Source organism: Lagopus muta, chromosome Z (genome assembly GCF_023343835.1).
Source record: "Lagopus muta isolate bLagMut1 chromosome Z, bLagMut1 primary, whole genome shotgun sequence".
NCBI lineage: Eukaryota > Metazoa > Chordata > Aves > Galliformes > Phasianidae > Lagopus > Lagopus muta.
Window position 1 is genome coordinate 40891617 of NC_064472.1, and position 27597 is coordinate 40919213.

The window sequence follows — 27597 nt, forward strand, 5'->3', positions numbered from 1 at the left end:
CTGAGCTGCTTCAAAGGAACGGAAACCCCAGATCATGTAGTTGCAAAGATGTCCAACTGAGGTACTGTAGGCCACTAAAAATTCATCTGCCTTTTGCTGCCTTGTTGTAAGCAATTATAGAAATCCTTCCAGTCTTCAAAATGTTTAACTGCATACCAGTGGCTCAGGGAAAGCTTTCTGTATTTCTCCAAAAGATGCAGCAAATAAGAGAGACACCAGGTAACTTCTACAACATTCACAGAACTCAAAAAACTTGAACGATCATCTTTTCCATTTCCATTAACATTACAAGTATATGAATAAGGTAACAGACATTAGAGAAGACTGTTTTTATTTTAAAATGCGTACTTAAATGAACCAGACTTTGTTTTTAAAAAACAATGGGGACAAGTGTTAATTTAAGCCCAGAAAAATTAGACAAGCAGCTTCCCCACCCTCATGCATGTAAAAAATTTGGTGATAAACATTTTGTTAATCACAGTTCCAAGTGAATCTTGTTTTGTTCAACTACATCAAGTCCTTTAAAGTTCCATATAGTAGACACAACAGTCCCTTGTCTATTAAAAATTTATGATCCCAGGTACATTCTTGTAGCACTTGAAGCCACTGAGAGTAGGGCATTATTCCGCTATGTCTATGAACATTGCTTTTACACAGGTTTTCAGCCTTCCACTGTAAGAGGTACAGCAATTGTGCTTTGTATAAAGGAGGTCATGTTTACTGGAAGCCACCTAGCTGGCTACCAAGAAGCCTACTCAGTTTTAGGCACTGTACAGAAATGCTGCCAGCTATTTCCTTACCCTGAGAGTGGTTGGACTCTGCCACAGTGTTCCTAGACAGGTTGATGCCCTGTATCTGTCAGCGTTCAAGAGACATTTGGGTATGCCCTCATGCTTTAACTTTTGTTAGCCCTGAAGTGGTCAGGCAGTTGGACTATTCTAATTCTAAAAGAATTCTCTGGCAATATATTAATTACATTAAAGAACTGTGAGTTTTATTCAGGATTTTAGCAGTTTCAAGTTAAAGTACTTCGTTCAACTTGAATACAGCATTTCACTGTACATTTCATAGTGTTAAAATGTACAGTTCTGCAATCAGAAATTCCTGATTAACTTAGTCTCAGCTAAACAACAGTTTACAGATTAAGTCCTAAGATCATGCTCACTTTACTCTGAATACATGTAAACATTCTGATGCCAAAGCATACCATGTTTTACAAAAGATAAAGAATCAGCAATACAGAAATATCCCCAAGTTTTCCAACATCTGTCATTTAGAAGAAATGCTCATATATCCTCTACTGCTTAAAAATATTTGCTTTCACTGTTATTACTGACTGCAATAGTCAGCACAGTAAAATCTGACTTACATGGTGATAATACGCAGTAACCCGTAACTCATAACAGAGGGTAGTTCTTCTCTCAATTCATGTCACACTTGGCAAGTCTGTCAGTGAACCATTTGTGGACTTAGGAGGACCAGGCACCATTTGATGGCTCCTTCTTCTTTTGCTGAATGACAAGCAAACAACAAACAAACAAAAAAACCAGCCCTCTATTTGCACATTTAGGCATTTTAAGCTACAGGAGTAGTTAACTAACACATTAAAGAATGATAATCTATAATTTATGATATGAAGTACATTAAGAGGAAGCCATGATAAATGTCTGTATTCTTAAATGAAACTGTTGGTTAGGAAGTCATTTGTGTCTGACTTCTCCCATACTATCAATGTGGCTGTTGGTTCATATTCACGGAGACTGCTCCAAACATGGGGGCTGGTCTTAAAAGCAGCACAAATGCAATCTTCAAAACAGTTGGTTACAAGCAACAAAGGTGACAGTTGAAGTCAAAAGGTGTGTCAGGGGCAGCCATGGGTATTCTAGGCTTAACTTACTTTGGCAGTTCAGAGTGAACTAGTTCAACAAGCTGCAGAAAATCCAAAGATTACAGAATACCCACAACACCATAATGGTGTGTGACGCAGCACTTCACATCAACTACTGTTTCAACTGTGGGTGATAAAATGCACAACCTGGTCCGCCTCCTTCAGAAGTCCAGCAGAGAAGACATTTTTTGACAGCTGAATCTGCTGTTCCATAAGGCAGGCATTTCCTTTCTACTCTTCAGTGAAATATACTGTTCCAGCAGAGGGATGGCAGAAGCAGCACACCCTTGCTGAAGGCTTGTCACATCACAAGTTCAGGAGTCAGTCTGACTGATGTCTGCGTAATCCAGTGGCACTTCTAATCTTGTGAAGAAACGTCCAGTAAGGCTTTCAGGATACACTCCTGCTAATCTCTTAAGAATATTCTATTACTAGAATCTATTTTTAATGCAAAACTTAGGAATAAAACCAAGACAGCTATTCATTCCTGGTACAGATTATGTAAGCTAGAAGTTTCATTTATGAAATAAAGGAAAATGTATAATGCCATGTCATATCTGAGAACTACAATCATCCTCTCTAAGTCCACCCACACTGCAGTAAAATGGTGTCAGAACTGGCATGAGGGCAGACTGCAGCATAGGACATTTTTCATGCTTCCCGTGTTTTGCCAAAGTAAGTTAGCTCCTCACTCTGAAAACTAGGGTGAGGATTTCTCTACTGCACTGGTCAGGAGAAAATTCCATCTTTGCCAGAGGACTCTTTCCAACCTACCACCAATCCATGCATAATGTTATTGTAGCATGACTGCACAAGTCAGTTGACCTCAAAGTTACTACAGTGCTTGTTAGCTGGTTTTTACTTTATAATCAGGAGGAAGAAAAGTCTCATTGCAGAGGTCACACTGCCTTAAAACAAGCCTTGAGATATATAATTTTTTCACCCTGAAACAGTACTAAGACTTCACAACAAACTACTTCATTTGAGCCTTTATCAAAGCCTCGAAAAGATAATCAAACATTCTTAAATCACTGCTCTGGTCATTACTGTGTTTATAGGAAGAGTTGATTAAGATGCATCATGAATTTCCCTTGTTCACAGCCTCTGATGTGTTCCAGTTTGGTCAAGTGGTTCTTCATATTTTTTCTTGAGAATTTTGAACTAATAAGGAAGAAAGAAAAAGGTACGGAAATCTCTTTAAAATTCAGGAGTGATAGGTCTTCATCCAGAAAATTTTGAAGGGACTGTTAGTGCTGAACAGTAAGGCTGCACACACTCCCCCTCTCCACCATTTACTAAAAAGTAGCTTCAGGAATGCTATGTAACAACACATCATACTAAACAGTAGGAAAACTGGGGAACAAAGAGGAATTACCTATCTGAATCTGCTGAAGTATAAAATTCAAAGTAATCATCACAGTACTTTGCAGCATATAGTGCTTCCAATAAAATATTCTTTATTTATTTACCAGTTTCAATGCCTGCAAGTGCTGCTTGCTTGTCTGTTTCTGATTCAGCTTCATTCTCATCTAAATTGTAGTCAACATCTTTGTCCTCATTCAATGCTTCACGTGCTTGTTGGTCTGGAAAAACATTACAGTTAATTTGTTTTACACGGCACAAAATAAGTACTGCAAAAAAATCTACGATATAATTTATTTTGCTGGTGAATGAATTTCTGTTTAGGGAGTGAGTTTTAATGTTTTTCTTTCAGAATAGAAAACCTTTGCTGTCAACATTGTATTAAAAGCTAGATAACAATCTTTGGGAATTGAAAGTGTAACAAAGTCCAGCCAGCATGCGAGTGGACAGAAGAAAAGCATCAAGCAATTTCAGAATACATTAAGTGACAGTCTTAGAAGAGTAAAACTTGAAGATTACACTGAAAACCTGACTATGGTGTTGCTTTTCAATGCATTAACACTTCCTCTGAAAGGTATCTCAGATAGCCCCTCCTTGTTTTGGCTTGTCCAGCAATGAATAAAGCACTGAAGATGGCATGAAATGAATATATGAATATACTAACTTGGCCTTAAAAGTGGTTTTCTATAAATGGTTTTCTTCAGTCTGACACTGTCCTGCCCCACATGGCTCCATCTTGAGCAAATTTCACTACCTTAAAATTTCTTAGTATAGATTGTTCAGAAGAAAATTACTTCTGACTGCAAGAACCCTACCCTTACTTTTTCAGTTAGTCAGACAGAAAAACCACAATGACCAGTTAAGAGAAGAGTCTCTGGTTCTCAAGAAGAAGAAAACACCAAACTTTAACAGCAACTGATTAGAAGAAGGCTTGAAAAATTTTAGCATTATTTTGTACATGTTTAGAACATCAAAAATACTTTCCAGTAATAGGCCTAACTGTCTCAAGCTTTTAAAAGAAGCTTTAAATGAAAAACAGAGAATGCTCACAGAACGTAGAAGTCCACTTCTGCTTCCCTACAACCAAAGGAATCCACATCATAAGGTATATTATTTTTGCAGAACAATCAAGCATAGAGAATATTGTGCTGTTCCTGCATTCAGAGAACACTGACCTTCCACAGGCTGCACTGCAGGGCTTTCTCTTGCACCAGTTGTTGGATGATTTCACTATCTGCTTTTTCTATACCTCAGTTAAAATGAAACATTTGGCTTGTATAGTCACATCTCCTTGGAGAACTGCCTGCTCTGGTAAATATCTCTTTGGTGCAGTTGGAAAAGTATTACTTTGGCAAAGCAGATGAGACAGGTTACTTATCCTTGCCAAATTATCTACTCTACTAATATCATATAATAATGCATTATATAAATGCATTCATTGGATTAGAGAACATAAACAGTACTACTTCTTGTTTGCTGTCCATGCTACTGATTCTACTTTGCATTACTACACAAGGAGGGGTGACACATTTCCCCATTCAGAAGAGCTGGTAGTGAGGTAATTGGGATAATCTGGTGGAAGATGGAAGACAAGCTGGAATGAGTATGGGAAAAGCAAGAAACCGATCCCTCATAGTGCTGCAAGCTTCTACTGCATAAGAAAATTCTACTTTGTTCCATGGAAAAGTTGCTAATGACCACAATGTTAGGAGCACCTAAGATGGAGTTCCTCAAGTTGCTTGGCTCAGACTCTGGTCAGGTTTAGACATCACATCAATACTCAGCATGGTGCAGACACGGTCACGCATGGTAGAACCAAAAAACTGGCACCTTTGCCAATGACTTTCAATTTGCAGTTTTGCTGAGTCACAGTAATGAACTTCAGATATCTGAAGTCTCAAGCAAAGTTTTATTCATGCCAACATAGTTTATAGCTACCCATTTCAAAATGACAATCTACACAATATTCTACCCATCGATGCTTTGTACGCACAGTATGTTGCATCCTTTCCAAACATGTCATATTACTAAGCCCCAGTACTGAAAGGTTTCTGAGAGTGCAGTCCCCAGACACCTTGTGCAGACAATGGAGAGAAGGACAGAACAGCTAGAACAGTGACACACAGGAATCCAGACTGGCAGCTCCTCATTGCACAAATAGAAGCCTCTGTCATTACCCACTGAACTGTGAAAGGGTGCTGAGGATTGATCTTTAGCCTCTCACACCAACACTTATGAAGCCTTGCATTAAGTCTAGCCAACTTCTACCACTATTTCAGAAATTCTGCATCTTTATTCCCTTTCTTGCAGTCTGCAAGGTGTTACTAACCAGCCTGTCCAGGAGGCGAGTCACCCTGCTTAACATCATAATTGAGGAGCTGCTCCCTCTCCACCTCCTCCTCAGCAATCTGTTGTGCAGCTAGCTGTGGTGCCTCTTGCTCAGCTATGTTTTTTCCATCTTCAGCTGGATTCAGCTCTTTCTCTGACTCAGGGGACATCTCCTTACGGCCTGTGTCAGCCATATCCAAACCCTGTGGATGTTTCAGTTCAACAGAGAGCTTCTCCTCTTCTGCTTTGGAGTCCTCTTTTCTGATGGCAGCAAGGCCGTTTGCTCTTTCTGTGAATTATATTGACGATTCCAAATTAAAAAAAAAAAAAGAAAACAGAAAAAATATTTCAGTGGCAGCATAAGTTGAAAACCTTGAATAGACATTGCTTCACTTTTCACATTCCATTCTTATTTTTCTTTCAATCACATCAGATTCAAGGAGAAAGATAGAAGACAGTCCAGTCCATATTTTTCGAGTATGAAAGCTGAAGTATAAAACCTGCAAAGTCCAGCATCCACCATCACCAGATTCACTTTGCTACCTACTTAAATGTTTGTATGTGGAGTTAAAAAATAATAATAATGTTAGGCAGGTGAAACAGAGCAGTGCTCTATTAAAACTTCCAGTGTGCTATGTAAGCATCAGATCTCTGAGCATCATGCTTTGTTCTTAACAATATAACAGATCAGGTATTCAAAGGTAGCTCAGGACACAGTGGATACAGGGGCAGACTTTCAAGTAAATGAAGCCTGTTCTCACTTTTAGGTGTGGAGAGAATGCAGAGGTGCTCACCCGAATAAATAAACTAAACAGAGTAGTTGCTTGGAATTGCTCGTTCTCTAAAATTATTCCTAAGCCTGTTATTAAAGATAGAACAAAAGAGTAATTTAATAGAAAGTTGGATTTCTCACATGCACAGTACTTTGTGAGACTAGTACACTGGGACATCCATTCAAGTCAATACTTGTGAGAGTTGAATGCCAAAAACAACCATGGCTTACCTAATCTGATCTCTGATTACCCACTTTGCTCACTGAGACACAGCAAGCGCAGGAACGTGTTTGCCTAATGCTAAACTTTCAGGTATTTGATAGGGAGGGGCAGTGGGCTAGATGTATCAAACTTACTAAACAAGTAAATTCAAAACATACTTAAAAACTTTTGCATGCAAAAGCAAAATATTTTCTCAACAGTAAACAAGTGATTACAAGCATTTTTATTTTGCTTTAGAAGCAACACATCAATTTCAAAACAGCTGAACCAGCAGAAATGGCAGTAATAAAAAAACACTTGGACAAATTACTGCAGCTAAAGGACAGTTTATTACAATTCAGTCCACTGCTGTCATTTTTTTCCTTCTTGGGTACAAAAATATTTTTAGTGTTCATTTAAGTTGCAAACTTTCTTACTCAAGTTGCTAAGATACCAATGATTTTATCTCACCATTAGGCTGCAGAACATCTGTCCTTTTTACTGTAGGCACTGCTTTTGGCACATCTTCATTGGCTCTCTGCTGTTCCAAATCAGTCTGCTTGAACTCAGGTTGTTTTGGAACTGACAGCTGACCATCAGCCTGTAAAGTGAATGCACACAGACATACATTGCTCTGAACACTCAGTCCTGGATTTGGAAGCTGAAATTTAGTCAGACTTCAGTGGAGGAAAAGAAATCTAAATGCACTCAAATAATTGAACTGAAATTTTTAGTGGTGATGGAAGTACCATTAAATCCTGAGGCAGCAATGCTTCTACATAACAGCACACAACATTACAAGAATCTAACACCCTTCCTTCTGTCTAATTCCAGCTGAGAATACTGTTCTTGGTTAGTGTTTCCTGTTATTCAGCAAGGGTCACAGAATCATAGCACCACACATTTCTCTACTGTACCCCTGCTACCACACCAGGGACAGCAGAGCAATAAAAACAGATGGCATTAACTGCTGCTAGTGCAGGAACAGGTAAACCGAGTTTGGGCATAATCAGCCAATCATTGCTGTCCAGAACTGGAATAAATGTTGAATGTAGGTTTTAGAGAAGGAAAAAAAACCAAATATCAACAACTAGACAACATTATTAGGAAGACCAAACTTAAGGATGTACTGAATACTGGTACTTGACTGGTCTTGGACTCTGACCTGTCAGATCTGATTAAAGATTAATGGCTAAGATGTCACAGAATCATAGAAACATTATCCACCAACCTGAAGATCTTTCAACTAAACAACTACAATTCTCTATGCGGTCTTTACTCATATTAGCATTTAATAGCTATCTTAATTCAGTTCACATAAAAACTGAACATGAGATGTGCCTGGAGCCCATGTTGCCCTATACCAGCATAAATAATAAAAAACAAAACAAAAACAAACAAACAAACAAAAAAAAACAAAAAACCCACCAGACTACAATGTCTGGTTTTGACAGACAAATGACTACAAAGTGCCCAGCTTGATTAATGCTTAGAGCATGTATCCAGGTTGCAGGAGGACGAGAATCTGGATGTGAGCTGTAGCTGAGCCCAGAAGGCCAACAGTATCCTGCACTGTAACAAAAGAAAAGTGACCAGCAGGGACAGAGAGGGGATTGTCTTCCTCTGCTTCGCCCTTGTGAGGCCTCACTTGCACTACTGTGTTCAGGCCTGGGGCTTCCAGCACACGAAATACGTGGATCTGCAGGAAAGGGTCAAGAGGAGGGCCAGTAAGATGATGAGAGGGCTGGAGCACCTTTGTACGAAGAAAGGTTGAGGGAACTGGCCTTGTTTAGCTCAAAGAAGAGAAGGCTCCAGGGAGACTTCTCTACAGCCTTCCAGTACTTGAGGGGAGCTTACAAGCAGGAGGGAGCCGACATTTTAAACAGTCCCATAGCGGGAGGACAAGGGATAATGGCTTTAAACTAAAAGAGGGGAGATTAAGCTGAGATGTTAGACAGAAGCTCCATACTCAGAGAGCAGTGAGGCCCTGGCACAGGATTCCTAGAGAAGCTGTGAAAGCCCCATCCCTAGAGGCATTCAGGGCCAGTTGGATGGGATCCTGGAAAACCTGATCTGGTGGGGAGCAGCCCTGATCTGGTGAGTGTTTATGGCAGAGGGAATTGGAACTGGGTGATCTTTAAGGCCATTTTGTGATTCTATGATGATTCTTTTCAAAGATGCAGAGAGAAAAGTGTACAGACCTACAGAGAGAGACTTTTTAAATAGCTGGCACTACACAAATCAGTAATGAAAAACTGAAATGAAAAAATGAAAAAAATGAATGAAAAAAAACTTTATGGTGTAGAAAGTCACACCATCCACAAAACTCTTCCTTTTCCAGCTGTTGGTAAACTGTAACTGCTTATTGTCCTAAGCAGGTCAATAAATTACTAGGTTGCCAAATCTTCATGTGAGCATTTGGTAAAACGTCTGCAGAAATAAGTGATTGAATAACCAAGAAACTAAAGTTGAAAAGGATGTGTAGGTCACCGATTACTTGGCTATTTTGAAATTGCTTAAGCTCAGTTAAAGCCAGGGAGAGCTAAAGACCTTGGGTCAACACCTCTGAGTCTAACATCAACAATATTTAACACCTCAGATTGAGAAGTAATTACTACCACAGAAAATTTAGTAAAGTTATTGCAATAAGGGTATTCAGAAGAAGTCTGTCTTTCTTCAGTCATTAAAACATAAAGGTACTATATTTAAATATTCCTCTTGGTTTTTTTAGACATAACTGTCTCCGCAGTACAAATCTCTAGAGTCTGAAGATGAGACTGCTTTCCAGTTTATGCTGGGGCACACATACTTCTGTAAAAATATCAAGCCTGAAATTAATAGCAACAATTCAGCTCTTAATTAGATATGCAATAAGCCTTAAGCTGTATTATCTTACATATTCAACTCAGTAACTTTTAATGATGACATCAAATAAAAGCATGTGTATGCTACAAGTTGAAGTGGTTGGTCTTCTGTCTGAAAAGATAACTGAAACTTGTTAAAGATAAATTAATAGACACATTTTATATTCCCAACCTAGGAGTATAAGTATACATCAGTACTCAAAAGACAAAACTATAAGCATAGCTGTGTATTTATTAACTAACCAACAACCTACCTCCTTTCTCTGATTTATTTTAATACTGAACTTTCTGTTACATAAGTATGTGCATTTCAGAAACTCAGCACAAAAAAAAAGAAATCACACTAGCTGAGCCACTGTGATCTGTAAAAATGGGAATCATTCCAGCTAAAAACATACACAGTGACTCAGTAACTCAGCCTTTGCATATGCAAAAGTTGCAATCGTTGGCAAACAAATAACTGAAAAAATTACAACTTGACATAAGAAATACTGCAATAGACATTAGGGAACGCAGGGTAACTATTTTGCCTGAAGCACTATCAGCAGCTCTTGGAGCTGGGGCCAACCCATCTGTAGATAACAAGAACGACATGTAACCTGTAGCCTTTGAGAAAATACTGACTTCAGACATGAGACTTGTTGGAGAAGAATGCAAGACTTCCTAGCTTCTGGAATTGGTAAGTAGACCTCATCTGGTATGAGTAATGTTAATGAGAATCTGATGCAAGACAATATCAGAAATTCACTTGCCCATCTCTTTAGTATGCTCTTCCCCATATGAAGTGTATCAATGGTTTGTATTTTCCATCATTCAATCAAGCAAGACACATCTGCTCTATAAAGTCTTCCCGCCTGTGTCCAAATGATGAGCTTGTTATTTTTTTGTTTATCTGACACTTCACAAAAATTACTCAGACAAACAACAACTATCCCTGTAGAAGAAAGGGAAAAGAAGAATAGCATTCACTGTTTCTAATGCTTCATTCTTCTAGCAGCACTCATATAACAGAAGGCAGGAACTACCAAAACTGTTTTGCCTTTGCAATGAAAGCTGGCCATTCAAATAGTCTCTAATGCAATCACATGTTAAAGTTTCTGTCACAAGGCTTGTGGTCTTGAAGAAAGAGGCACCTTAAATTAAATTATTTTAAGTATAATATATTAGTTGCCTCTTTATATGGGGGTTTTGCTGCCTGTTTCCATGGCCATCTGTGGCAAGCTTAACTACTCAAGTCCTATCCCAGATCTAATCCTACTTTACTAAAGAAGTATCAATAATTTACATGCCAAGACAACACAATTGTATGAAATTTATTTTTCTCAGCATTCCTTCCACCCTCCACAGCTCAGGAAGAAAGAGTGGGTGGGCACACAGCCACCGCTGCTGGCACAGGGCCGACCCATGTGGCAAGCCCATTCTATTCCACTAGACTGTTTGTGTTACACACAGCAACACTTCCTGCAGCTCTCCGATCCCGAGAAAAAAAACAAAACTCTCACTCCTGCTGTACAAGACTGAAATCTGTATTCCTCTGGAAACTCACGGTACTGCGATAAACAGCTGAACCCCAAAGTCCCAGGTAAAGAGCTGTGGGCTACAGGATTGTTCTTCAGGCTTTCTGCTATTCTGAAGTGATTGATAGTAAATTTATCCTCATCTTTAAACATACAACTTCAACACACAAAGCGATTAAGTCCTTTAACAAAGTCAAAAGGAGCTGTGGGCCAAAGCTCAGCAGCACAAATATTCTTGAAATGGCTTCTCACCACTTTCACTCTCTCATTATCACCTCTCCAATTCTGCCTGTCTCAGAGGACAGTAATAAGGAGAACAATAAAGACCTCTCCAGGATCTATGCTTTGTTCTCTCCCCAGATTCACTCAATTTCACATAAATCAGAAGCATTCAACCAATGCAAATGAAAGTACTGAAAAGTTTAATGAGACACAATAATGTTAGCTGGAGATAGCAAAAAGGAGGAGGAGAACCTCCTAAGAATCACAGGGAAAAAGACTTACGATAAACTACTCCTATCATACCTGGGTGCTTCTTTTTGAATCTTCTAAGAAGTCCTTATTTTTTTTGACCTGTGGTACATTATGGTCTTTTTTTGATATCTCATTTATCCTTTCTTCACATTGTTCTTTTAATTCCTTCATCTGGTTGATGCACTGTGACCTGGAAAGAACATGAACAAGTGAGAAGTTGCAAACTTCCATCCATGTTCACAACTGTCTCCTAAAATTTCATTTTGTAAAATTATTTTCTTTGTTCCTTTGCTCCTCCCTACTTTATTATCTTCTTAGTTTTATTACCTTACACTCCTCTACTCCCTTCTGAGACCTAGTGACTAGCAAATCAGATGAGGCAGCTGTGTGGGACACAGTGTGATGTAGGGAAAGAAAAGCTTACGCAGAGAACAGATGGACCTTGAGTAGTCCTGATACCAGCACGCTCACACAGCTTTCTGCTGCCTGTTGAACTGAAAACGTGAGACTCACTCAAAAAATAATTCTGCTGTGATGAAACCTGAGGAAAACGTATGTTTTCTGTACCTCTTATATTAAATTTTGTTCTTAGGCGTTACGCACGCACAATTTTATCAGTCTTCTACAGCACAACAGCCAAACTGACTAAAAATGTGCAGTTTGTGTACTTGAAAAAAAGCAAATTTCAATTATACAGTAATTCTTTCTTTGATTTTTTTTTGCTAGGCAAAGTGTACTCGATATCCAAGGTGCCATACTCTCATCCATACAATTCCAAGTCCAAGGAAGTACCACACGTTTAGCATCCCTTTCTACCATAAATGAACTTTTAAGTGCTATAAAGCAAACCTCATGAAGATTGTGTAGCTCCTCAACTGAGAGCTGCTTTTGTGGATTACCAAGGAGAGACAGCAGAATATGGTGCATCTGCTTTAAAGACTAATGGAAGGCAGACGAGTTGACTGCTTAATCCCTGTTCAGTCCTGTTGGCATCCACGCTGACCCTGGCAAACCCATCCAAGGAGTATGATTTCATCACCATAACTTTATCTCTTCACTCTGCTTGCTGTTCCCTCCTGCAGCTGATCCCTCCAGATCTAATCTTCTTCAGATAAATGAGATGTACTTGAAAACATTTCATGGACAATAAGCCTGAGTTTTCAGATGTCAGATTTACTACAACAATTTTGTATCGCTTTTCTACACACGTTTATCAATCAATAATTCAACGATTACTTCTCATGTGGAGCACAACTGTACAGCACATACATGCACTTATGAATTCAGTTACTCTTGATGACCTCAGCCATCAAGGAAGATACCTTCTTATCCAGCTAGCAAAGAAGATGAACAAATGTCCAAGAGTCCCAATTATGTTAGGACTCATCTGTGTCAAAGATGTAGTGTACTGTGAGGGGTAAAATACTTTGGTTGGCATGTAAGTGTAATTCAGCTTAATAAAAGGTTGGTACAAACTTATATCTTCAAATTCCTTTTATGTTAAAAGTCCTTAATTATTAGAATTCTGATTCATCTCTTTTAAAAGAGTAACAGTTTTCTATACCTAAGCACAAAAGGGAAGAAGCTGAGGGACAAGAACATTACTAAGCAGAAAGAACCTATGAGAAATTCAGATAGCAGAAATATGTTTAGGGTATACATGTAGGGTACATATACTGATAGGTACTTTTGTTCATCAATCTGTGCCTTACAATTCAGTGAAAAATTTCAACCAAAAAAAAAAAAAAAAAAAAAAGGATAAGTATGAAATGCACTGCAGAACCATAACTCTAACAGAAGCTTCCTGTTTGGCCTCCAACAACTCCATGAGGCATAGCCTCTCAAAAGTATTTCTATATCTTCGTTTTTAAACTTCTTCATTGCTTAGCCTGTTCATGATCCAGTTTCCCCCACTTCTGAAATGAGAATATAGCTACCCTTCTCCTCCTGCACTGGAAGGAAGATCCAGAAGCGTAGAAGAAGTCTATGGATATTGAGATGCTGTTCATTGCAAGGCGTATGCTCTTCTCCAAGATTAACTCTGAGCAATTTTAGATGTATGCGGTGTCACTTCCACCTTAAAATGGTATATCTATTGATAGTGCTACAGCTGTCACAAGAATTCTCAGGGTTATAACCAAATCACTTACAACTCCGGAAGCATTGTTCAGATAGAACTTACAGGTCATATGAGAATTTTCTCTGAAGGTTAGTCTGGTTTTTCTGAAATCGGTAAACATCCAGCTGCAGCTTTCCATACTCTGTCTGTAACTCTTTCAAGTGCTCTGATCATAATAAAATTAAAATATATATTAAAATGTACACATATATTTAGCTAGATATTACAACACATATATCAGATGGCAAACCTTGCTATAAGCACACTAGCTCTATCCATTTCTCACGTTCATTACATTTTGCATGCAGATGCACTGACAATTTCTACATTGACAAATGAAAGATGCACAGGATTCAGTAAGACCAAATATCCTCTCGGCTGAATGGAATAACAAAAGCTGCATAATGTAGATTTTTAATCTCCTTTTCTTTACAAGGAATATTCTAGCTTGTTTATAAAATCTTTGTCTACTAGGTATCAGCCCCAGAAGCCATCAGGTATAGGAGAGAGAGAGATTTATCAGAACGTGGTATGAAATAGCATTCATATTGATTAGCTACCAGAAGATGTGTTTACAATTCTTTCCTGAGTAACACAGAGTTTACTGTTACATTCTTAAGGAACCTATGATTTGGAATTCTCTGGTTTTTTTTAATATCTGAAGCATCATTATCATGCTTCATCATTATAAATGCCTCCTGACAGAAAGCTTTCTATGAAGACATCAGAAGAACTGACAATATATTTGCTTGTTTATAGAACTTAAGATTTCTTCCTCAGAATACTGGGGCATACATTGTTAAGAACACTTCTGGAACACCAACATGAATTGAAATGAATTAGACTACGTTTTTTTGTTTAATACAAGTTTGCTAATTATCTTGATGCTAAAATACATGACCAAAACACCTCAGGGAGGAATGCAAGCATATGTGATAAAAAGTACAATCAAAAGCATTTTAACAATACATTAATAAGCTAGTTCTATTTTGCATTGTTTTTATATCATTAGCAGATAAGGATCAGGAGTCTACAGCAAGAACTATACAGACAAATCCCTCTGGTACTGAGGCATATGCAGACTGACAGTTCACTGAACCAGAACTGTGTAAATGCAGAACTGAAATCACAGCAGCTCCTGCACATTCCCCACAGCTTGGAGAAAGGCAGCATTTTCAGAAGACACTGGAATAGCCCAAGTCTTAAAAACAGCATATTAAAAAAGAAAAGAAAGAAAGGGAAAAAAAAGAGCGATTCAGGGAGGTATTATGTTCTACCTTGTAGACTCTGGATCAATCGTTCATTTGTTGTGATGTTATTCATCAGCACTGCCTGTAAGGAGCAAAACAGAAAACAATGTTTTAACTGCAAAGGCCCTGAGTTACCATTACTGTTATAAATAACACCAATCGAACCACTAGTAATAGGATTTTTAACTTGATAAGTGCTGGGTTACAGATGAAAACAAAAACTTTATTCACTGTTCTAGAGACTTATTATTAAAACCAACGAAGAGTTATTTTAATTCAGATTTCTGAGTGTACAAAGATATTACTACCTTTAAACAAAAGCAGGAGGAATGTAAAGAGCCCGCTACTAAAATTGCTTGCTGCTTTATCCTGGTTTAATCTCATGGTAATAGTTATGGTCAGATTCATTGTATTTACCCCTTGAAGAAAAACACCTATTTTTTTGGAGACTAACACTAATAAGTACCAGTTGATTAAAAGGGAAGTGTTCAATTAATCCAAGCATACACGGAGCAGAGGGGTAAATTTGTCTTTTGTGAACCTTTTAAAAAGTTCCAACCCAAAGAAGTGGTCGTTCATGTCTTAACAAAGAGGCAGTCTTTTTCAACTCAATAAAAGAAATATTCCTACAGCATTCCATACAAGCCATCAGTCCATGAACACTGTTGTGAAATATCAAGAGGAAAGGTCTTGATCCTTCATTGAAAAGAAACAAAGAGAAACAACGTGGAAAGCAACACACTTAGGATCAATCAACTCCTCTCCTTCTCAGTTCTCAAAGGACAAGGTAAAAAAGGTTCTGGATCTGTTTTCACTGCTTAATTGCAGAAAGGAGGTTTATGTTTCAATGGAAATGTGCTGCTATTGCCTGCTCAGCCTAATGAGACTGCTCCATGATCATCGTCATCAAGATTTCCCTTACTGGGGTTAGTCAACCATGGCTATTACCAGAAGCTGTCAACGGAATAGAAGAACAAGTACTGTAGTTTGCTACAGCCATTTTACATTCACACATATTTACGTTTGTTTGTTTGTTTACTGTTCTTTAGTGAATGCCCCCAGCACTAGAACCATTTATTTCATTTTGACTGTGAAGCACACAAGTGCTGGGTGTTCAGCACCTTAGGCATGGAAAATTCTCCTTAAAATATAAAGCATAAAAAATTATAGATCTTAATCTTTTGGACCACGTGGACAAAATTGAATGAAACTTCCAATTGGCAGTGCCACATCTATCTCTCTAAATTTGAGGGTAAGAATCCAGGAAGGAATCACAAGAAGTCCAGCCACCTGTCTAACGTGAGCAGGATATTGTGCTCAGTAATTTACAGGGCAGTGTTCCAAATGCCAGCTCCCTACCTAACTGTATCAATAGCTTCAGGCTTTTAATTCTTCCTCCTGCCAGGCAAACATTAACTAATCTTTGCCTCATATCTGGGAATTAGGCGGGTATTATTTTATCACATTTTTCAAACTGCAAGGAAGCAGTCAGCAAACACACACTGAGATTCAGACCTAAGAGGAAATTTACATTTTAAATCCCATTCAGCAACAACAATACCTATAATCCCTGACAGTGATTATTCAGTTTTGGTGAATTCAGTATCTCACCATATCAAAACAATATGTGAGAGCACGGGAGTAACTCTGTAAATAGAGCCAGATTGTTGTGCTTGCAATACACCTTGCACAGAAATCATTGTCACTATGAGGCAGGAACAGTCAGCCTCCTGATTGGGGTCACTGTTACGGACAGCAGATCTTCAGAAACCAAACCAAAAGCCACACAGCTATCAGCAGTGATAAAAAAAGACCTTGCTCCACCTGGACAGAAAATATTTTAATGAAAACTGCCATAGATACGTATCGTATACCAAAGAATATCTACGTTAAGTCGTATTCCACTTTAGATGCACAAACGTTAAAAAGCGTATGTTTAAAAAGAACACAAACAGAAATACCTGCATGGTGGCATTGAGATAAATCATCCCAAAGCACACGTATTTTGAACACATATCCTGAGCTACATACGTGCACTAAAACACATACTTAGACCAGTGTCTTACACAACAGTCTCCTTAATCACTCTCTTGGGGGGGCTACTAGCCCAGCTCCTTCAGCATGGCTGTCTATGGCTTTTGATACCACCATAAAACCAGCCAGACCCAGCACACTGATGTATCTGTTTTCCAACACTAACCAAGAATAGCGTATCTACTTACCAGAGACTGCAACAGAAAAAGAAATAGCACAGCAAAGCAGCTGACATGAATAAACATTTGTTTCAGAGCTAAAAGCAGCGGAAAGGGGTTTGGCACTCATAAGGCACAGCTCTCAAGAGGAGAAAAAAGCAAGCAGCAGTATCACTAATCGAAGCTCTGAGACAGAAGCAGATTTCAGCTGCCCAGCCTCCCAAACAAAGTGCTGGGAACACAGCAAGCTGGAGGGTGAGGCTTGCACATGCAGAAACTCATAAAACCAGTACTTGTAATAAGCAGGGAGAAGATGGGCAGCTATATCATGACCAATGCAAACTGATCTGCGTCCCTATGGCAGACACAAGGAGCAGTTTATCAAGCACACTTCCAAGCCAGTAGCCCAAACGAGGGCTTGTTCATGTCTTAATGATACATAAAAATGTCTTTCTCTGTTTCTGCAAAGACACATTCTCTACCACCACATTCTTGGCATTAAATATCTCCAATTCTTGTGTCTTTCTAGTCTCCTTTTTCATCACTTTGGAATAATTTTTGAAATAGTGGGAACTATTTCAACCAGCCACAAAGAGCCTTTTTCATTCCAAGGCATCAGATTTGTGGCTAAGCACATATCAGTATGTAAGGAAAAAAGAAAAAGATTTCATAAAAATGATTCCTTATGAAAATATTTCTCTTTTAGGCTGGTCCCTGTGCAAAATGCTCATAAATACTTCAGTAGAAGCACCTCAGTTGAAGAAACCTGAAAAAAATCTTGAGCTTGAACGGAGCAGATATTCTTCATTTAAAAATTTCCTACTGAAATTAATTCCATCAAGAAATTAGATTTTTTCTTCCTTACATTCTCAGCAGGAAAAGCAGCTGAAAATCTGAAGAAGAAATGATGTTTGCAGTTGTGGGGCAGCAGCAGGCAGATTGGAGACAACACTCCTTTTGAAGCTACAGGACTTCTGTAAACACTGCTATGTTTAATTAGAACCCCAACACCTGGTAGTGTAAACTAGTATTCAGAGCTGTTGGGTGCAACACTGCTTTAAAACAAGCACACATAAGCAGCTCCTTATTTCCACTGCAGGCTTTTTTCTCTCTTCCTCTGGCCACTGCCACTCCTTCTGAGCAGAGCCTGCACTCCGCATGCCAGCAGGTGTTTTGTCTCAGAAGGCTGAGCTGGAAGATGAGATCCTTCTCGGGGGAGCGATGAGAACAGCTGTGAACAGCGTTAAAGGACATCAAGCAACAGTGCCAGGCACTTCTCTTTCAGCAAACAAAAAAGCAAGACGTGCACTTGGGAAGAATTACAGAAATCCAAACTGCAAAAGCACGTTCTAAGAATTAAACATGAAACAGATTACAAGCATTGTTTTGCTGCTCCACTCTTCAAAAAACTATTGTGGGTGTGCGCAACCCAGAAGCCACGAGTTCTGAATAACAACCGTGAAGGATATTGTTCTGATTTGGAAATTGCTTATGGATTAGAAACAGCCCCTCTGCACTCCTGACTTTTTGTCTGCTGTTACTGAGAGTTCTTGTCAGGCCTCTCGATCTCTTCAGTCTACTTCTGTATGGACTTCCAGAAGCCACTGGCTAAATCCTCAATAATTCAAACAGATTTTTTAAAAGAAGCCTGCTGACAGAAGTGTTTTATACATACTCAGACATGAGAGAAACATGATTTCTTCTCCGAAGGAGTAGTGAAGCATTGGAATAGCCTGTCCAGGGAGGTGGTGGAGTCACCATCCCTGAGGCATCCAAGAACCGAGTGGATGTGGCACTGGAGGGCATGGTTAGTGGGCATGGTAGTGATGGGTTGGTGGTTGGACTAGATGGTCTCAAAGGTGTTTTCCAACCTGAATGATTCTACAGTTCTACAATTCTGAGAGCAATTAGCCAGGATTTCACTGCCTCAATGGATGGTGAGACCATGGGATATTTCACACTCCGAGAATCTTCTTCCTTCTGTACCCTTGCTCATAAAGTAGAACAGAGGCAACTGAACTAGAAAAGAAGGCAGATGTAACTAGTGATAGTCACATTGTCTCTGAGAATTACTTTAACCTGGAATGTATATTACTGGTATATTAGTTTAGTACAAAACTAAATTAGCGGCATAATTATCATATGATCAGTATTATGACCATATCCTTATCCATATTATAATCAAAGTAATAAGATGCAGTGATCAGAGATAAAGTAAAATTAAGACGGGTCTCAAATCTAATTTAAGAGTTACTTTTGCTAAGTACTACTCTTCTATATCCAGAGGCTCTATAACTTTACCCCAGTAAAGAGGAAGCTTTCTGACACAAACCAATCACTTCTACAAATCAGCTAACAGCCTTTTCATTTTTCTTATTTAAGGACAACAGTGAAAATTAAGCAAAATCCTGCTTGTCATGTAAAGATCTGTTTAGTTACATTTAGACAGTTGTGTTAACTTGGAAAGAGAGCTGAGACACTCAGGGTTTAGATTTGCATTCATTCCTCCTGGACTGGGTAAACATTCCCTGCTAATCTCCAGAAAGGAAAAATATAAAGTTCAGCTAAAGAAATGAATTTTGTATAAGCAGAAACGTTGCATTCACTATCTGCCTCCCAGGTATCCCAGATTCCACTGAAATCCATTGAGCCAAAAACCAAGAATATGTGTTTGTGTATGCATACACATTCATGTACATACATGTGAATTCAGAACACAGACATTAGCACATAAATACTTAAATACAAACACTAAAAAAGCTCAGAAACAGCTTTTTGCTGTATTCACATCCCACTGTCGTACAATCTCTGACCCTGGAGAGCATGTTCAGATTAAGGTCCTTAGTGAGGAAAACTACGGTCTCCTCCTCCACCACCACAGCTGTATCAGGAGCACTTGTAATTTAGAGTAAAAGATGCCATGCCAACTTGCTTATGGCATAATTTTTACAAATAGAGTTTTCCAGTAAAACAGCTCTCCCTACTCTTAAATTGCAGATCTGGGCAGCAAACAACTGTGTGGGATGTCTGTTCACATGTCACAACAAGAGCAAGTGCACAGACTCGCATGCTCGTTCCAGCCTTCAGCCTCCCGAGACTTGTTCTTCTCCAGTCACATGGAACAGAAGAGGAAATTAGTCCATTGCACCACTTATACCTATGTTTCCTACAGCATCAGCTCCTGGGCTTCCAACAGCAAACTTCATTGACTATTCCATTACTGACCACCTGCATTTTAGGATGACGGAAGAGAATGCACTTAAGAGGTTAAGATCAGCTATGCTAGTCCCAGCCCCACCTTGTCCAACATCCTGTCTTTCAACAGCAGCTGCCAAAGGAACATAAAGGCACCATAAGGCACAGTGTTTTCCAGCAGGAACTATTTCTGGCCCAGGAACATTTGGAGCCAGAAAAAAATCTTATGGGGCAGAGGGCAGGTGCTTCTCCAGTCTGCCCTATTGATTGTAACCATCACTGACGTCAAGTAATCAGGTAATGCAGATGTCATATGTTTGCAGCCTGAGGAGCAGCTCCTCCACCCACTGCTGTTTTCTAAGCCATTCTGCAACTTTTAGCTGACCATTCAGCCCTGCTATAACAATATTATGCCGCATGGCTTCACAATTGCTTTGATAAGTGAGTGTACAGACACTTCCTGTTCTAGGTGTGAATACACTAATTAGTCTTTCTCATCTCTGTAATGACTCTTTCACGCAGAAGTTCTAAGAGACACTAAAGGCAAGATTTTTTCATAAGTTTCTCTAAACCTTCCCCAAAATAACATATTCATCCTATGTCACATAACAAGATTGATTTTTTTTTAATATTTCCTATGACTTTTATAGGAAAAAATGCAAGACTTGATAAACAATAATTCCTTTAAACTCAAAGGAAAAAAAGCAACTCTACCACAAGAAAAAATGATTGTGTGGTGGCAGTTGCAACTGACTAGTACCATGGTAATTCAAAGGAAAAAGTGCACACTGCTCTTGGCAAAAGAAAGCACTTTTCCATCCATGGAGCTTTCTTAGGACTCTTGGTTGAGTTCTTCTCACTAGCTCTTGATATTTGCCCATCATGCTATCAATGGAATTTTCAGTATGTAGGTAGACATACAGAAATTCTTTTACCTTGGTAAAGGAAATTCTACTAGTGAAAAAGAAGCAAAAAATGCATTTGCCTTTTGAATTTTTTTTTTCCCCCTCATAAATGTTCTCTGCTAATTGCAGGACGCATGTGGAATGCAAAAACATGATAGAACAGAATGAAGGGTTTTACCAAGCACTCCTGAACCACAAATTAGACTCTGAGATGCAAACAGTGGTAATTGCAAAGAGGACGGTAAAAACAAACAATACCCAGAACATACAGTAACAATGCCTGCCACTAGAAGGGAGAAGCGACCACAGGTTTGAATATTGAGAAATGATTAAGCAGACAGGGAAATGACGAGACTGAAGTTGTGCTCTGTGTAAAACAAAGGATTGAATGTGTACAACTGTCTTTGAAAAATGATAATAGGCAGGTTGAGAACTTATGGGTGAGAGTTAGAGGCCAAGACAACAAAGGAAACCTCATGTCAGTGTTAACTACATGCCATCTAATCAGGAGGAGAACATCAACGAATTGCTCTTTCCTCAGCTACAGAAAACACACGATCACAGGCCCTATTCTGATCAGGGATATCAACTACCTTGACATCTGCTGGAGAAGAAGCTCAGCAAGCATCAAGCTGACTTAAAGGACAATTTTCTTAATCCAAGTGGTAGATACTGCAACCAGTGGAGGAGCTTCACTGGGCCCGTTGCTCACCAACACAGATAGTCTCATTATTGGAGGATCAAGATAAAAATCACAGAATCATAGAATCATCTAGTTTGGAAAAGACCTAGTCCTAGTTCAACCATCTACCTACCACCACCACTTCCCGACTAAACCACACCCTTTAGTACAACATCTCAAAGCTTCTTCAACACCTTAAGGGATGGTGTCTCAATCACCTTCCCGAGCAGCCAGTGCCCAACCACTCTCTCAGTGAAGAAATGTTTCCTAATATCCAACCTGAACCCCTCCTGGCATTCACGATCGCAAAGCATATAGGCTGGGAGCAAAGTGAAGACCTTTGGAAAAGCAAACTTTCTCCTGTTTCAGGAGCTTGTGAATGCAAACCCTTGGGAAACAGCCTTCTGTGTCACTGGAGCAGGAAAGTGTTGGCAGCTCCTCAAGGATGTTTTTCTTCAAGCACAAGAGCTCTTGATCTCAAGTGTAAGAAATCAGGCACAGAAGACAAGAGACCATCTTGACTGTATATTCAGTTATGGCTGAACTGAAGAGAAAGAAGGAAATGCATAAGCAGTGGAAGCAAGGACTGATTCACATCTTGGGAACAATTTAGGAATGCTGTCTGAGCATGCATAGATGGGATTAGGAACATCAATGAATAGCTGAACTGAACTGCTGACAAATGGGAAAAAAGGAACTATGGTTAGAAAAAAGAAACAAAGAAAACGTACCATCCTTGCTACACAAATCAAGAGATCTAGTGATGTCAGACATGAATAAAGCTGAGACTCAACAATTTTTTTGCATCAGTTTTCACCAGTCATCAGTTCTCTCATATCTCCCACATCTCCAAATCTGAAGACAGAGCCTGGGTGAAAGAAGTCTATTCCATCAAAGGAGAAGACTCTCTTAGAAATCACATGAGGAATCTTAACATCCACAAGTCCATGCACCACTTCTTCCAAGCCCAAGATCAGTGCATCCCTAAGAGTAAGAGATCAGGCAAATGCAGCAGAAGACCTGCATGGATGAGCAAGAAGCTCAAGAAACAAATCAAATGGAAGAGAAAGTCTATGAGATGTGGAAAAGGGGTCTGCCCATTTGGGAGAAATACAGGAACATTGTCATGGCATGTAGGAAAGCAATGAAAAAAGCTGAGGCCTACTAGGAATTGAATCTGGTGAAGGAGGCCAAGGACAACACTTCTGTATCTCAATAGGAAAATGAAGATGATGGAAAACGTGGGCCCACTGCTGAATGAGGAAGACGGAGAGTCTGGGAAAAGGAAGACTTCCCTTTGGTTGAGAAGGATCTGGTCAGAGATTGTCTAGACAAACTCAATACGCACAAACCCAAGGGTCCCCATGGGATACAGCCATGAGTGTTGAGTCAGCAGGTAGAAGTAATTGCCAAGCCACTCTCAATCATCTTCAAAAGGATGTGGAAAATAGGAGAGGTGCCTGACTACTGGAGGAAAGCCAATGTCACTCCAATCTTCAAAAAGGGCAAGGAGGAGGAACTGGGAAACTACAGGCCAGTCCACCTCACATCTGTCACTAGGAAAGTGATGGAACAACTTATTCTGGATGTCATCTCCAAGCAATTGAAGAGAAGGAGGTTTATCAAGAGTAGACAGTGTGGGTTCTCCACGGGGAAATCACTGATCTGGTGGTCTTCTATTCACAATCGGCTGGGTAGGTGAGAAGAGAGCAGTGGATGCTGTGTACCTTGAGCAAAAATCAAGGCTTTTGACACTGACTCCCGTAACAGCCTCATAGGTAAGCTCAGGAAGTGTGGGACAGGTGAGTAGACAGTGAGGTAGACTGAGAATTGATCAACTGGCAAAGCTTAGAGGGTTGTGATCAGTGGCACAAAGTCCTGTTGGTGGTCTGAAGCTAGCAGTGTTCTCCAGGGGTCAGTGCTGGGTCCGGTCTTTTTCAAGATCTTCATCAGTGACATGGATGAAGGGAGAGAATGCACCTTAAACAAGTCTGCTGATGATACAAAGTCGGGACAGGTGGTTGACACATCAGATGGCTGTGCTGCCATTCATGAGACCTGGCTGGACAGACTGGAAAGCTGGGCAGAGAGGAGCCGTGTGAGGTTCAACAGGAGCAAGTACAGTGTCCTACACCTGGGGAGGAACAACTGCACACATCAGTACAGTTTAGGGGATGACCTACTGGAAGGAGATCTGCAGAGAAGGGCCTGGGTGTCTTGGTAAACAACAGGTTGACTATGAGCCAAGAGTGTGCTCTTGTGACCAAGAAGGCCATGGTATCCTGGGATGCATAAAGAATACTGTAGCCAGCAGGTCGAGGGAGGTGATCCTTTCCCCTTATTCGTCCCTAGTGAGGCCACATCTGGAGTACTAAGTCCAGTTCTAGGCTCCCCAGTTCAAGAAAGACAGGGATCTCCTAGAGACCAGAGATGGGCCACAAAGATGATGAGGGGCCTGGAGCATCTCCCTTATGAGGAGAGCGTGAGAGACCTCAGGATGTTCAGCCTGGAGAAGACAGAGGGGGGATCCTATAATGGAATCAAGTGGATGGGGCCAGGCTCTTATAAACAGTGCTCAGTGACAGAACAAGTGGCAGTGAGGACAAAGAAGTATATAAGAAATTGCCTACAAACATGATGAAAAACTTCTTTACTAGAAGGGTGACAGCACTGGAATAGGGTGCCCAGAGAAGTTGCAGAGCCTCCTTCTCTAGAGATATTCAAAACTTATCTAGACACTTTCCTGTGTAATGTACTGTAGGGAGCCTCCTTTAGCATGTTCCAAGGACTTGGTGATCTACAGGGGTCCCTTTCAACCCTTACAATTCTGTGATTCTGTGACGTGATGAGGTACTACCCAAGGCACTGAGGAACTGGCTGACTTAACTGGCAAGTCACTCTCCGTCATACTGGAGAAATCAGGGCAGTCAAGTAAAGTTCCCCGTGACTGGGGACTGCCCAGAGAGGGGGTAGATGTCCCTTCCTTGGAGACATTCAAGGTCAGGCTGCATCAGGCTCTGAGCAACCTGATCTAGCTGTCAATGTCCCTGTTCATTGCAGGAGAGCTGGAACAAATGTTCTTTAAAGGTGCCTTCCAACACAAACAATTCTATGATTCTCTTCACTTGAATGTAATCTGAATATCCCAGGGTATCTTTTTAACACCTATACACATTAAAATATAAGCAACGAAACTATAACTTGCTTTTTTTATTTTTTTTTAATCAAACGTCTCTCACTTTACTGAGTTTTGGAGGCAGAAGATTTGGAGGCCACAAAATTTACAACGCATTTAGAAATAAACATGAATCATTTATAACTACTTGGGAAAGGAATACAATCATATCTATCAGTGCAGCTTCTTCTCTTCCTGAAGTTTTAAAATGTCAGTGTACAGGAAAGAAAGCCAAAGGTCAAACCAAGGTAGCTCTAACAATAGGAGGCAAAGGTATTCAGAAGTACTATCACTACTAGCTTCTAATATTTCACAATTAAAACCTCATGCAGTGCAGTAAGAAAAATGCAGATTTCAGCTTACTTCTGTTTCTTTCTTTCCCTCCCCCTAACACATTTATATTAAAGTTTTTCTCCATTTCAAACACCTGAGCAAATCTTTTACCGCTTTGAGGGCTATAAGCTGCATTCAGTGATAACTTATACATCAAATATTTTGTCACACAAACACTAACTGCAACCCTCATTAGCTGGAGCAACCTTACTCTGTGGCAAAGTATAATGGTTAACCACAATCTCATGGAATAGTGTAGCTAGAAGAGTTCCTACCTTCTCTTCCCAATGTGCTCTGTTGGCATTTTCCATCTGGAAGCTATGCAAGGACTGTATTTTATCAATTTGCTCTCGCTGCTTCTGCAGCTCTCCCTGGAATTCATTCTTCTTGAGTTCCACGGCACCTCTCTCTGCTGCTGCCCTGCGGACCTTGCCTTCCAGCTCCATGATCCGACTCTGAGGAAGCAATAGCAAAAGGCAAAGAGAAACAAAATAATAACAAAACAAAAGAGCTACAAAATAGTAATTATTCCATGGAACTTGAACACCTTCTTAGGAACAATTTCTAAGAAATACAAATTCAAGTTTTTAGAAACTGTATCTGAACAAGCTAGCCCCTAGTGGGAAAGTGCATGTTACTCATCCAGCATATACTGAAATGGGTCAATCTTTCTTTATACTGAGCAACAGCAGTCACTGAAATGGCAATATGGAAAAATAATTTAGGAAGATGAGCAAATTACAAAGACTCGTTCAGATTTAAAATCGACTTCAAGTTCAACATACTCTGAGAAAAAAAACTGAAGTAGAAGAAAGCAGCTGAATGTCTACATACGTTTGAGGTACCATACTCAGGTCTTTGGGCTTTGGGTCCCCTTGAACTCCCTACTTCCCTGTAGTATTTGTGAAAATCCCTAAAGCAAGCCAAAGCAAGCTCATCACATCTAGCACAAGCACCCTATTTATTGTGAATTACCTTTGCCAACTGCAGATGTGCATGACCACATGTAGAGCAATAGTAACATTACCTGTAGATCCAAACTGCGAGAGCTTGCAATCCAGTAATTGAAACCCAAAACAATGATGCATGCCAGGAGTGAGGCCACGAGAAGAGGTGGAGACTTCATTTCTCAGCAGCTGTTCCCAAGCTCTATCATGTCAAAAACAGCAAAAAAGCAAAACCAAAGGAATGGAAACTGCAAATTAAATTATGTGCGTTATATTGCATCCCCCACTTAGATTACTGTATGAACACAATCAGACCTTCACTGCAGTAACACAACAGCTCTCAGCTGGACTCCACTAGGCAAGGAGGGCAGGTATTTCCACCTGGAAAAAGAAAAAAGCCATATCATAATGTTAGCTGTTACAGAAAGCCCCACATCAACTTTGCAAGAAAATCTCAAATATTCCTAACAATACAATGAAAACCAAAAACAAATAGAATAGACCAGCCATCCTGCTATCATACATTCCATACAGCAAGCTAATTAACGGCACTAGTCTAGAAGTAAGAGGACAGATTCCTTGTCATACCACTTAGTAATGAACATTAGTAATTTACACCTTGCTTTCAACTGGGGATGTGAACCTAATGCATTGGTTCAAGGCTAGTTAGTTAATAGGTAAGTAAGCACATGAATACCTTAAGGGTAACCTAAATAAATAAATACGCAAACACTGTTAATTTCAATGGGAAATTATATGAAGTGCTATTTCTTTTGATCTTCAGCTTTCCACTGCTCTTGACCAAATATAAATAACATGCCTTAATCTGTGAGGTTTAGCAAGTGAGCAACATCGAAGGTGTCAGCTGCCACTGAGCCTTGTTTCACTCTGTGAAGCAACCCATTTTAACACAATGTGAGGGCAAAGAGCAACTGCAATTCTGTTTACAATAGGCCATAAACATCCTATGAGTTTTATGAGTTGATAAAATCCGGTCTTAATGAGCGCAACAGCACTTAGCTCAAGGAATTGTCCAACTCCACCAGAAACTTTGGGCACAGTTGGCAATACAGACTGCTCTCTTGCAAACTGAGATCCACTGTTTTTGTTTTTTTTTCCTTTTGGCACTACTGCAGACAAAAACCAGCAAAAATAGTAATGAAATCAAACAGCAAACACCAGTGAAGTGCAAGACACTAATTCAAGGTGAAATGGGTTCATTTACTACTAACACATTGTGCATTCTCTCAAGGTGCACACCCTTAAATACAACAACTTAGTTTTCCCTGTGGATGCAATTCAGAGGTTGTAATGTATTTATAAGTGAACAAATGGGAGCAACCCTCAGAGGGTTTTGCACGGGGACATGCTGTGATCACAGGGAAGATGATG

The 27597-nt window shown here is 39.7% G+C and overlaps 1 protein-coding gene and 1 long non-coding RNA gene across 4 annotated transcripts in view; one reads left to right on the top strand and one right to left on the bottom strand.

Moving 5' to 3' along the window:
* Window positions 1–183: 183 nt before the first annotated feature.
* GOLM1 (golgi membrane protein 1) overlaps window positions 184–27597 on the bottom strand; it is a 46019-nt gene continuing 18605 nt past the window's right edge. For both annotated transcript variants that reach the window (XM_048931530.1, XM_048931529.1), the window contains exons 2-11: window positions 26521–26586; window positions 26286–26407; window positions 25534–25713; window positions 14804–14858; window positions 13590–13692; window positions 11459–11597; window positions 7024–7153; window positions 5580–5867; window positions 3358–3471; window positions 184–3049 (exon numbers count right to left, since the gene is read on the bottom strand). In XM_048931530.1, coding sequence (XP_048787487.1) covers window positions 3024–3049; window positions 3358–3471; window positions 5580–5867; window positions 7024–7153; window positions 11459–11597; window positions 13590–13692; window positions 14804–14858; window positions 25534–25713; window positions 26286–26384 — 1134 coding nt within the window. In that variant the 5' untranslated portion in view covers window positions 26385–26407; window positions 26521–26586 and the 3' untranslated portion in view covers window positions 184–3023. The remainder of the gene's footprint in view (window positions 3050–3357; window positions 3472–5579; window positions 5868–7023; window positions 7154–11458; window positions 11598–13589; window positions 13693–14803; window positions 14859–25533; window positions 25714–26285; window positions 26408–26520; window positions 26587–27597) is intronic.
* On the top strand, window positions 8792–13548 carry LOC125686930 (uncharacterized). Of its 2 annotated transcripts, none has more exons than XR_007373946.1 (3): window positions 8792–10095; window positions 10743–10998; window positions 12134–13548. It is a non-coding gene; the product is annotated as an uncharacterized LOC125686930 (long non-coding RNA). The 2 variants fall into 2 exon arrangements; XR_007373945.1 differs by having other exon boundaries at window positions 8798–10095; window positions 10764–10998.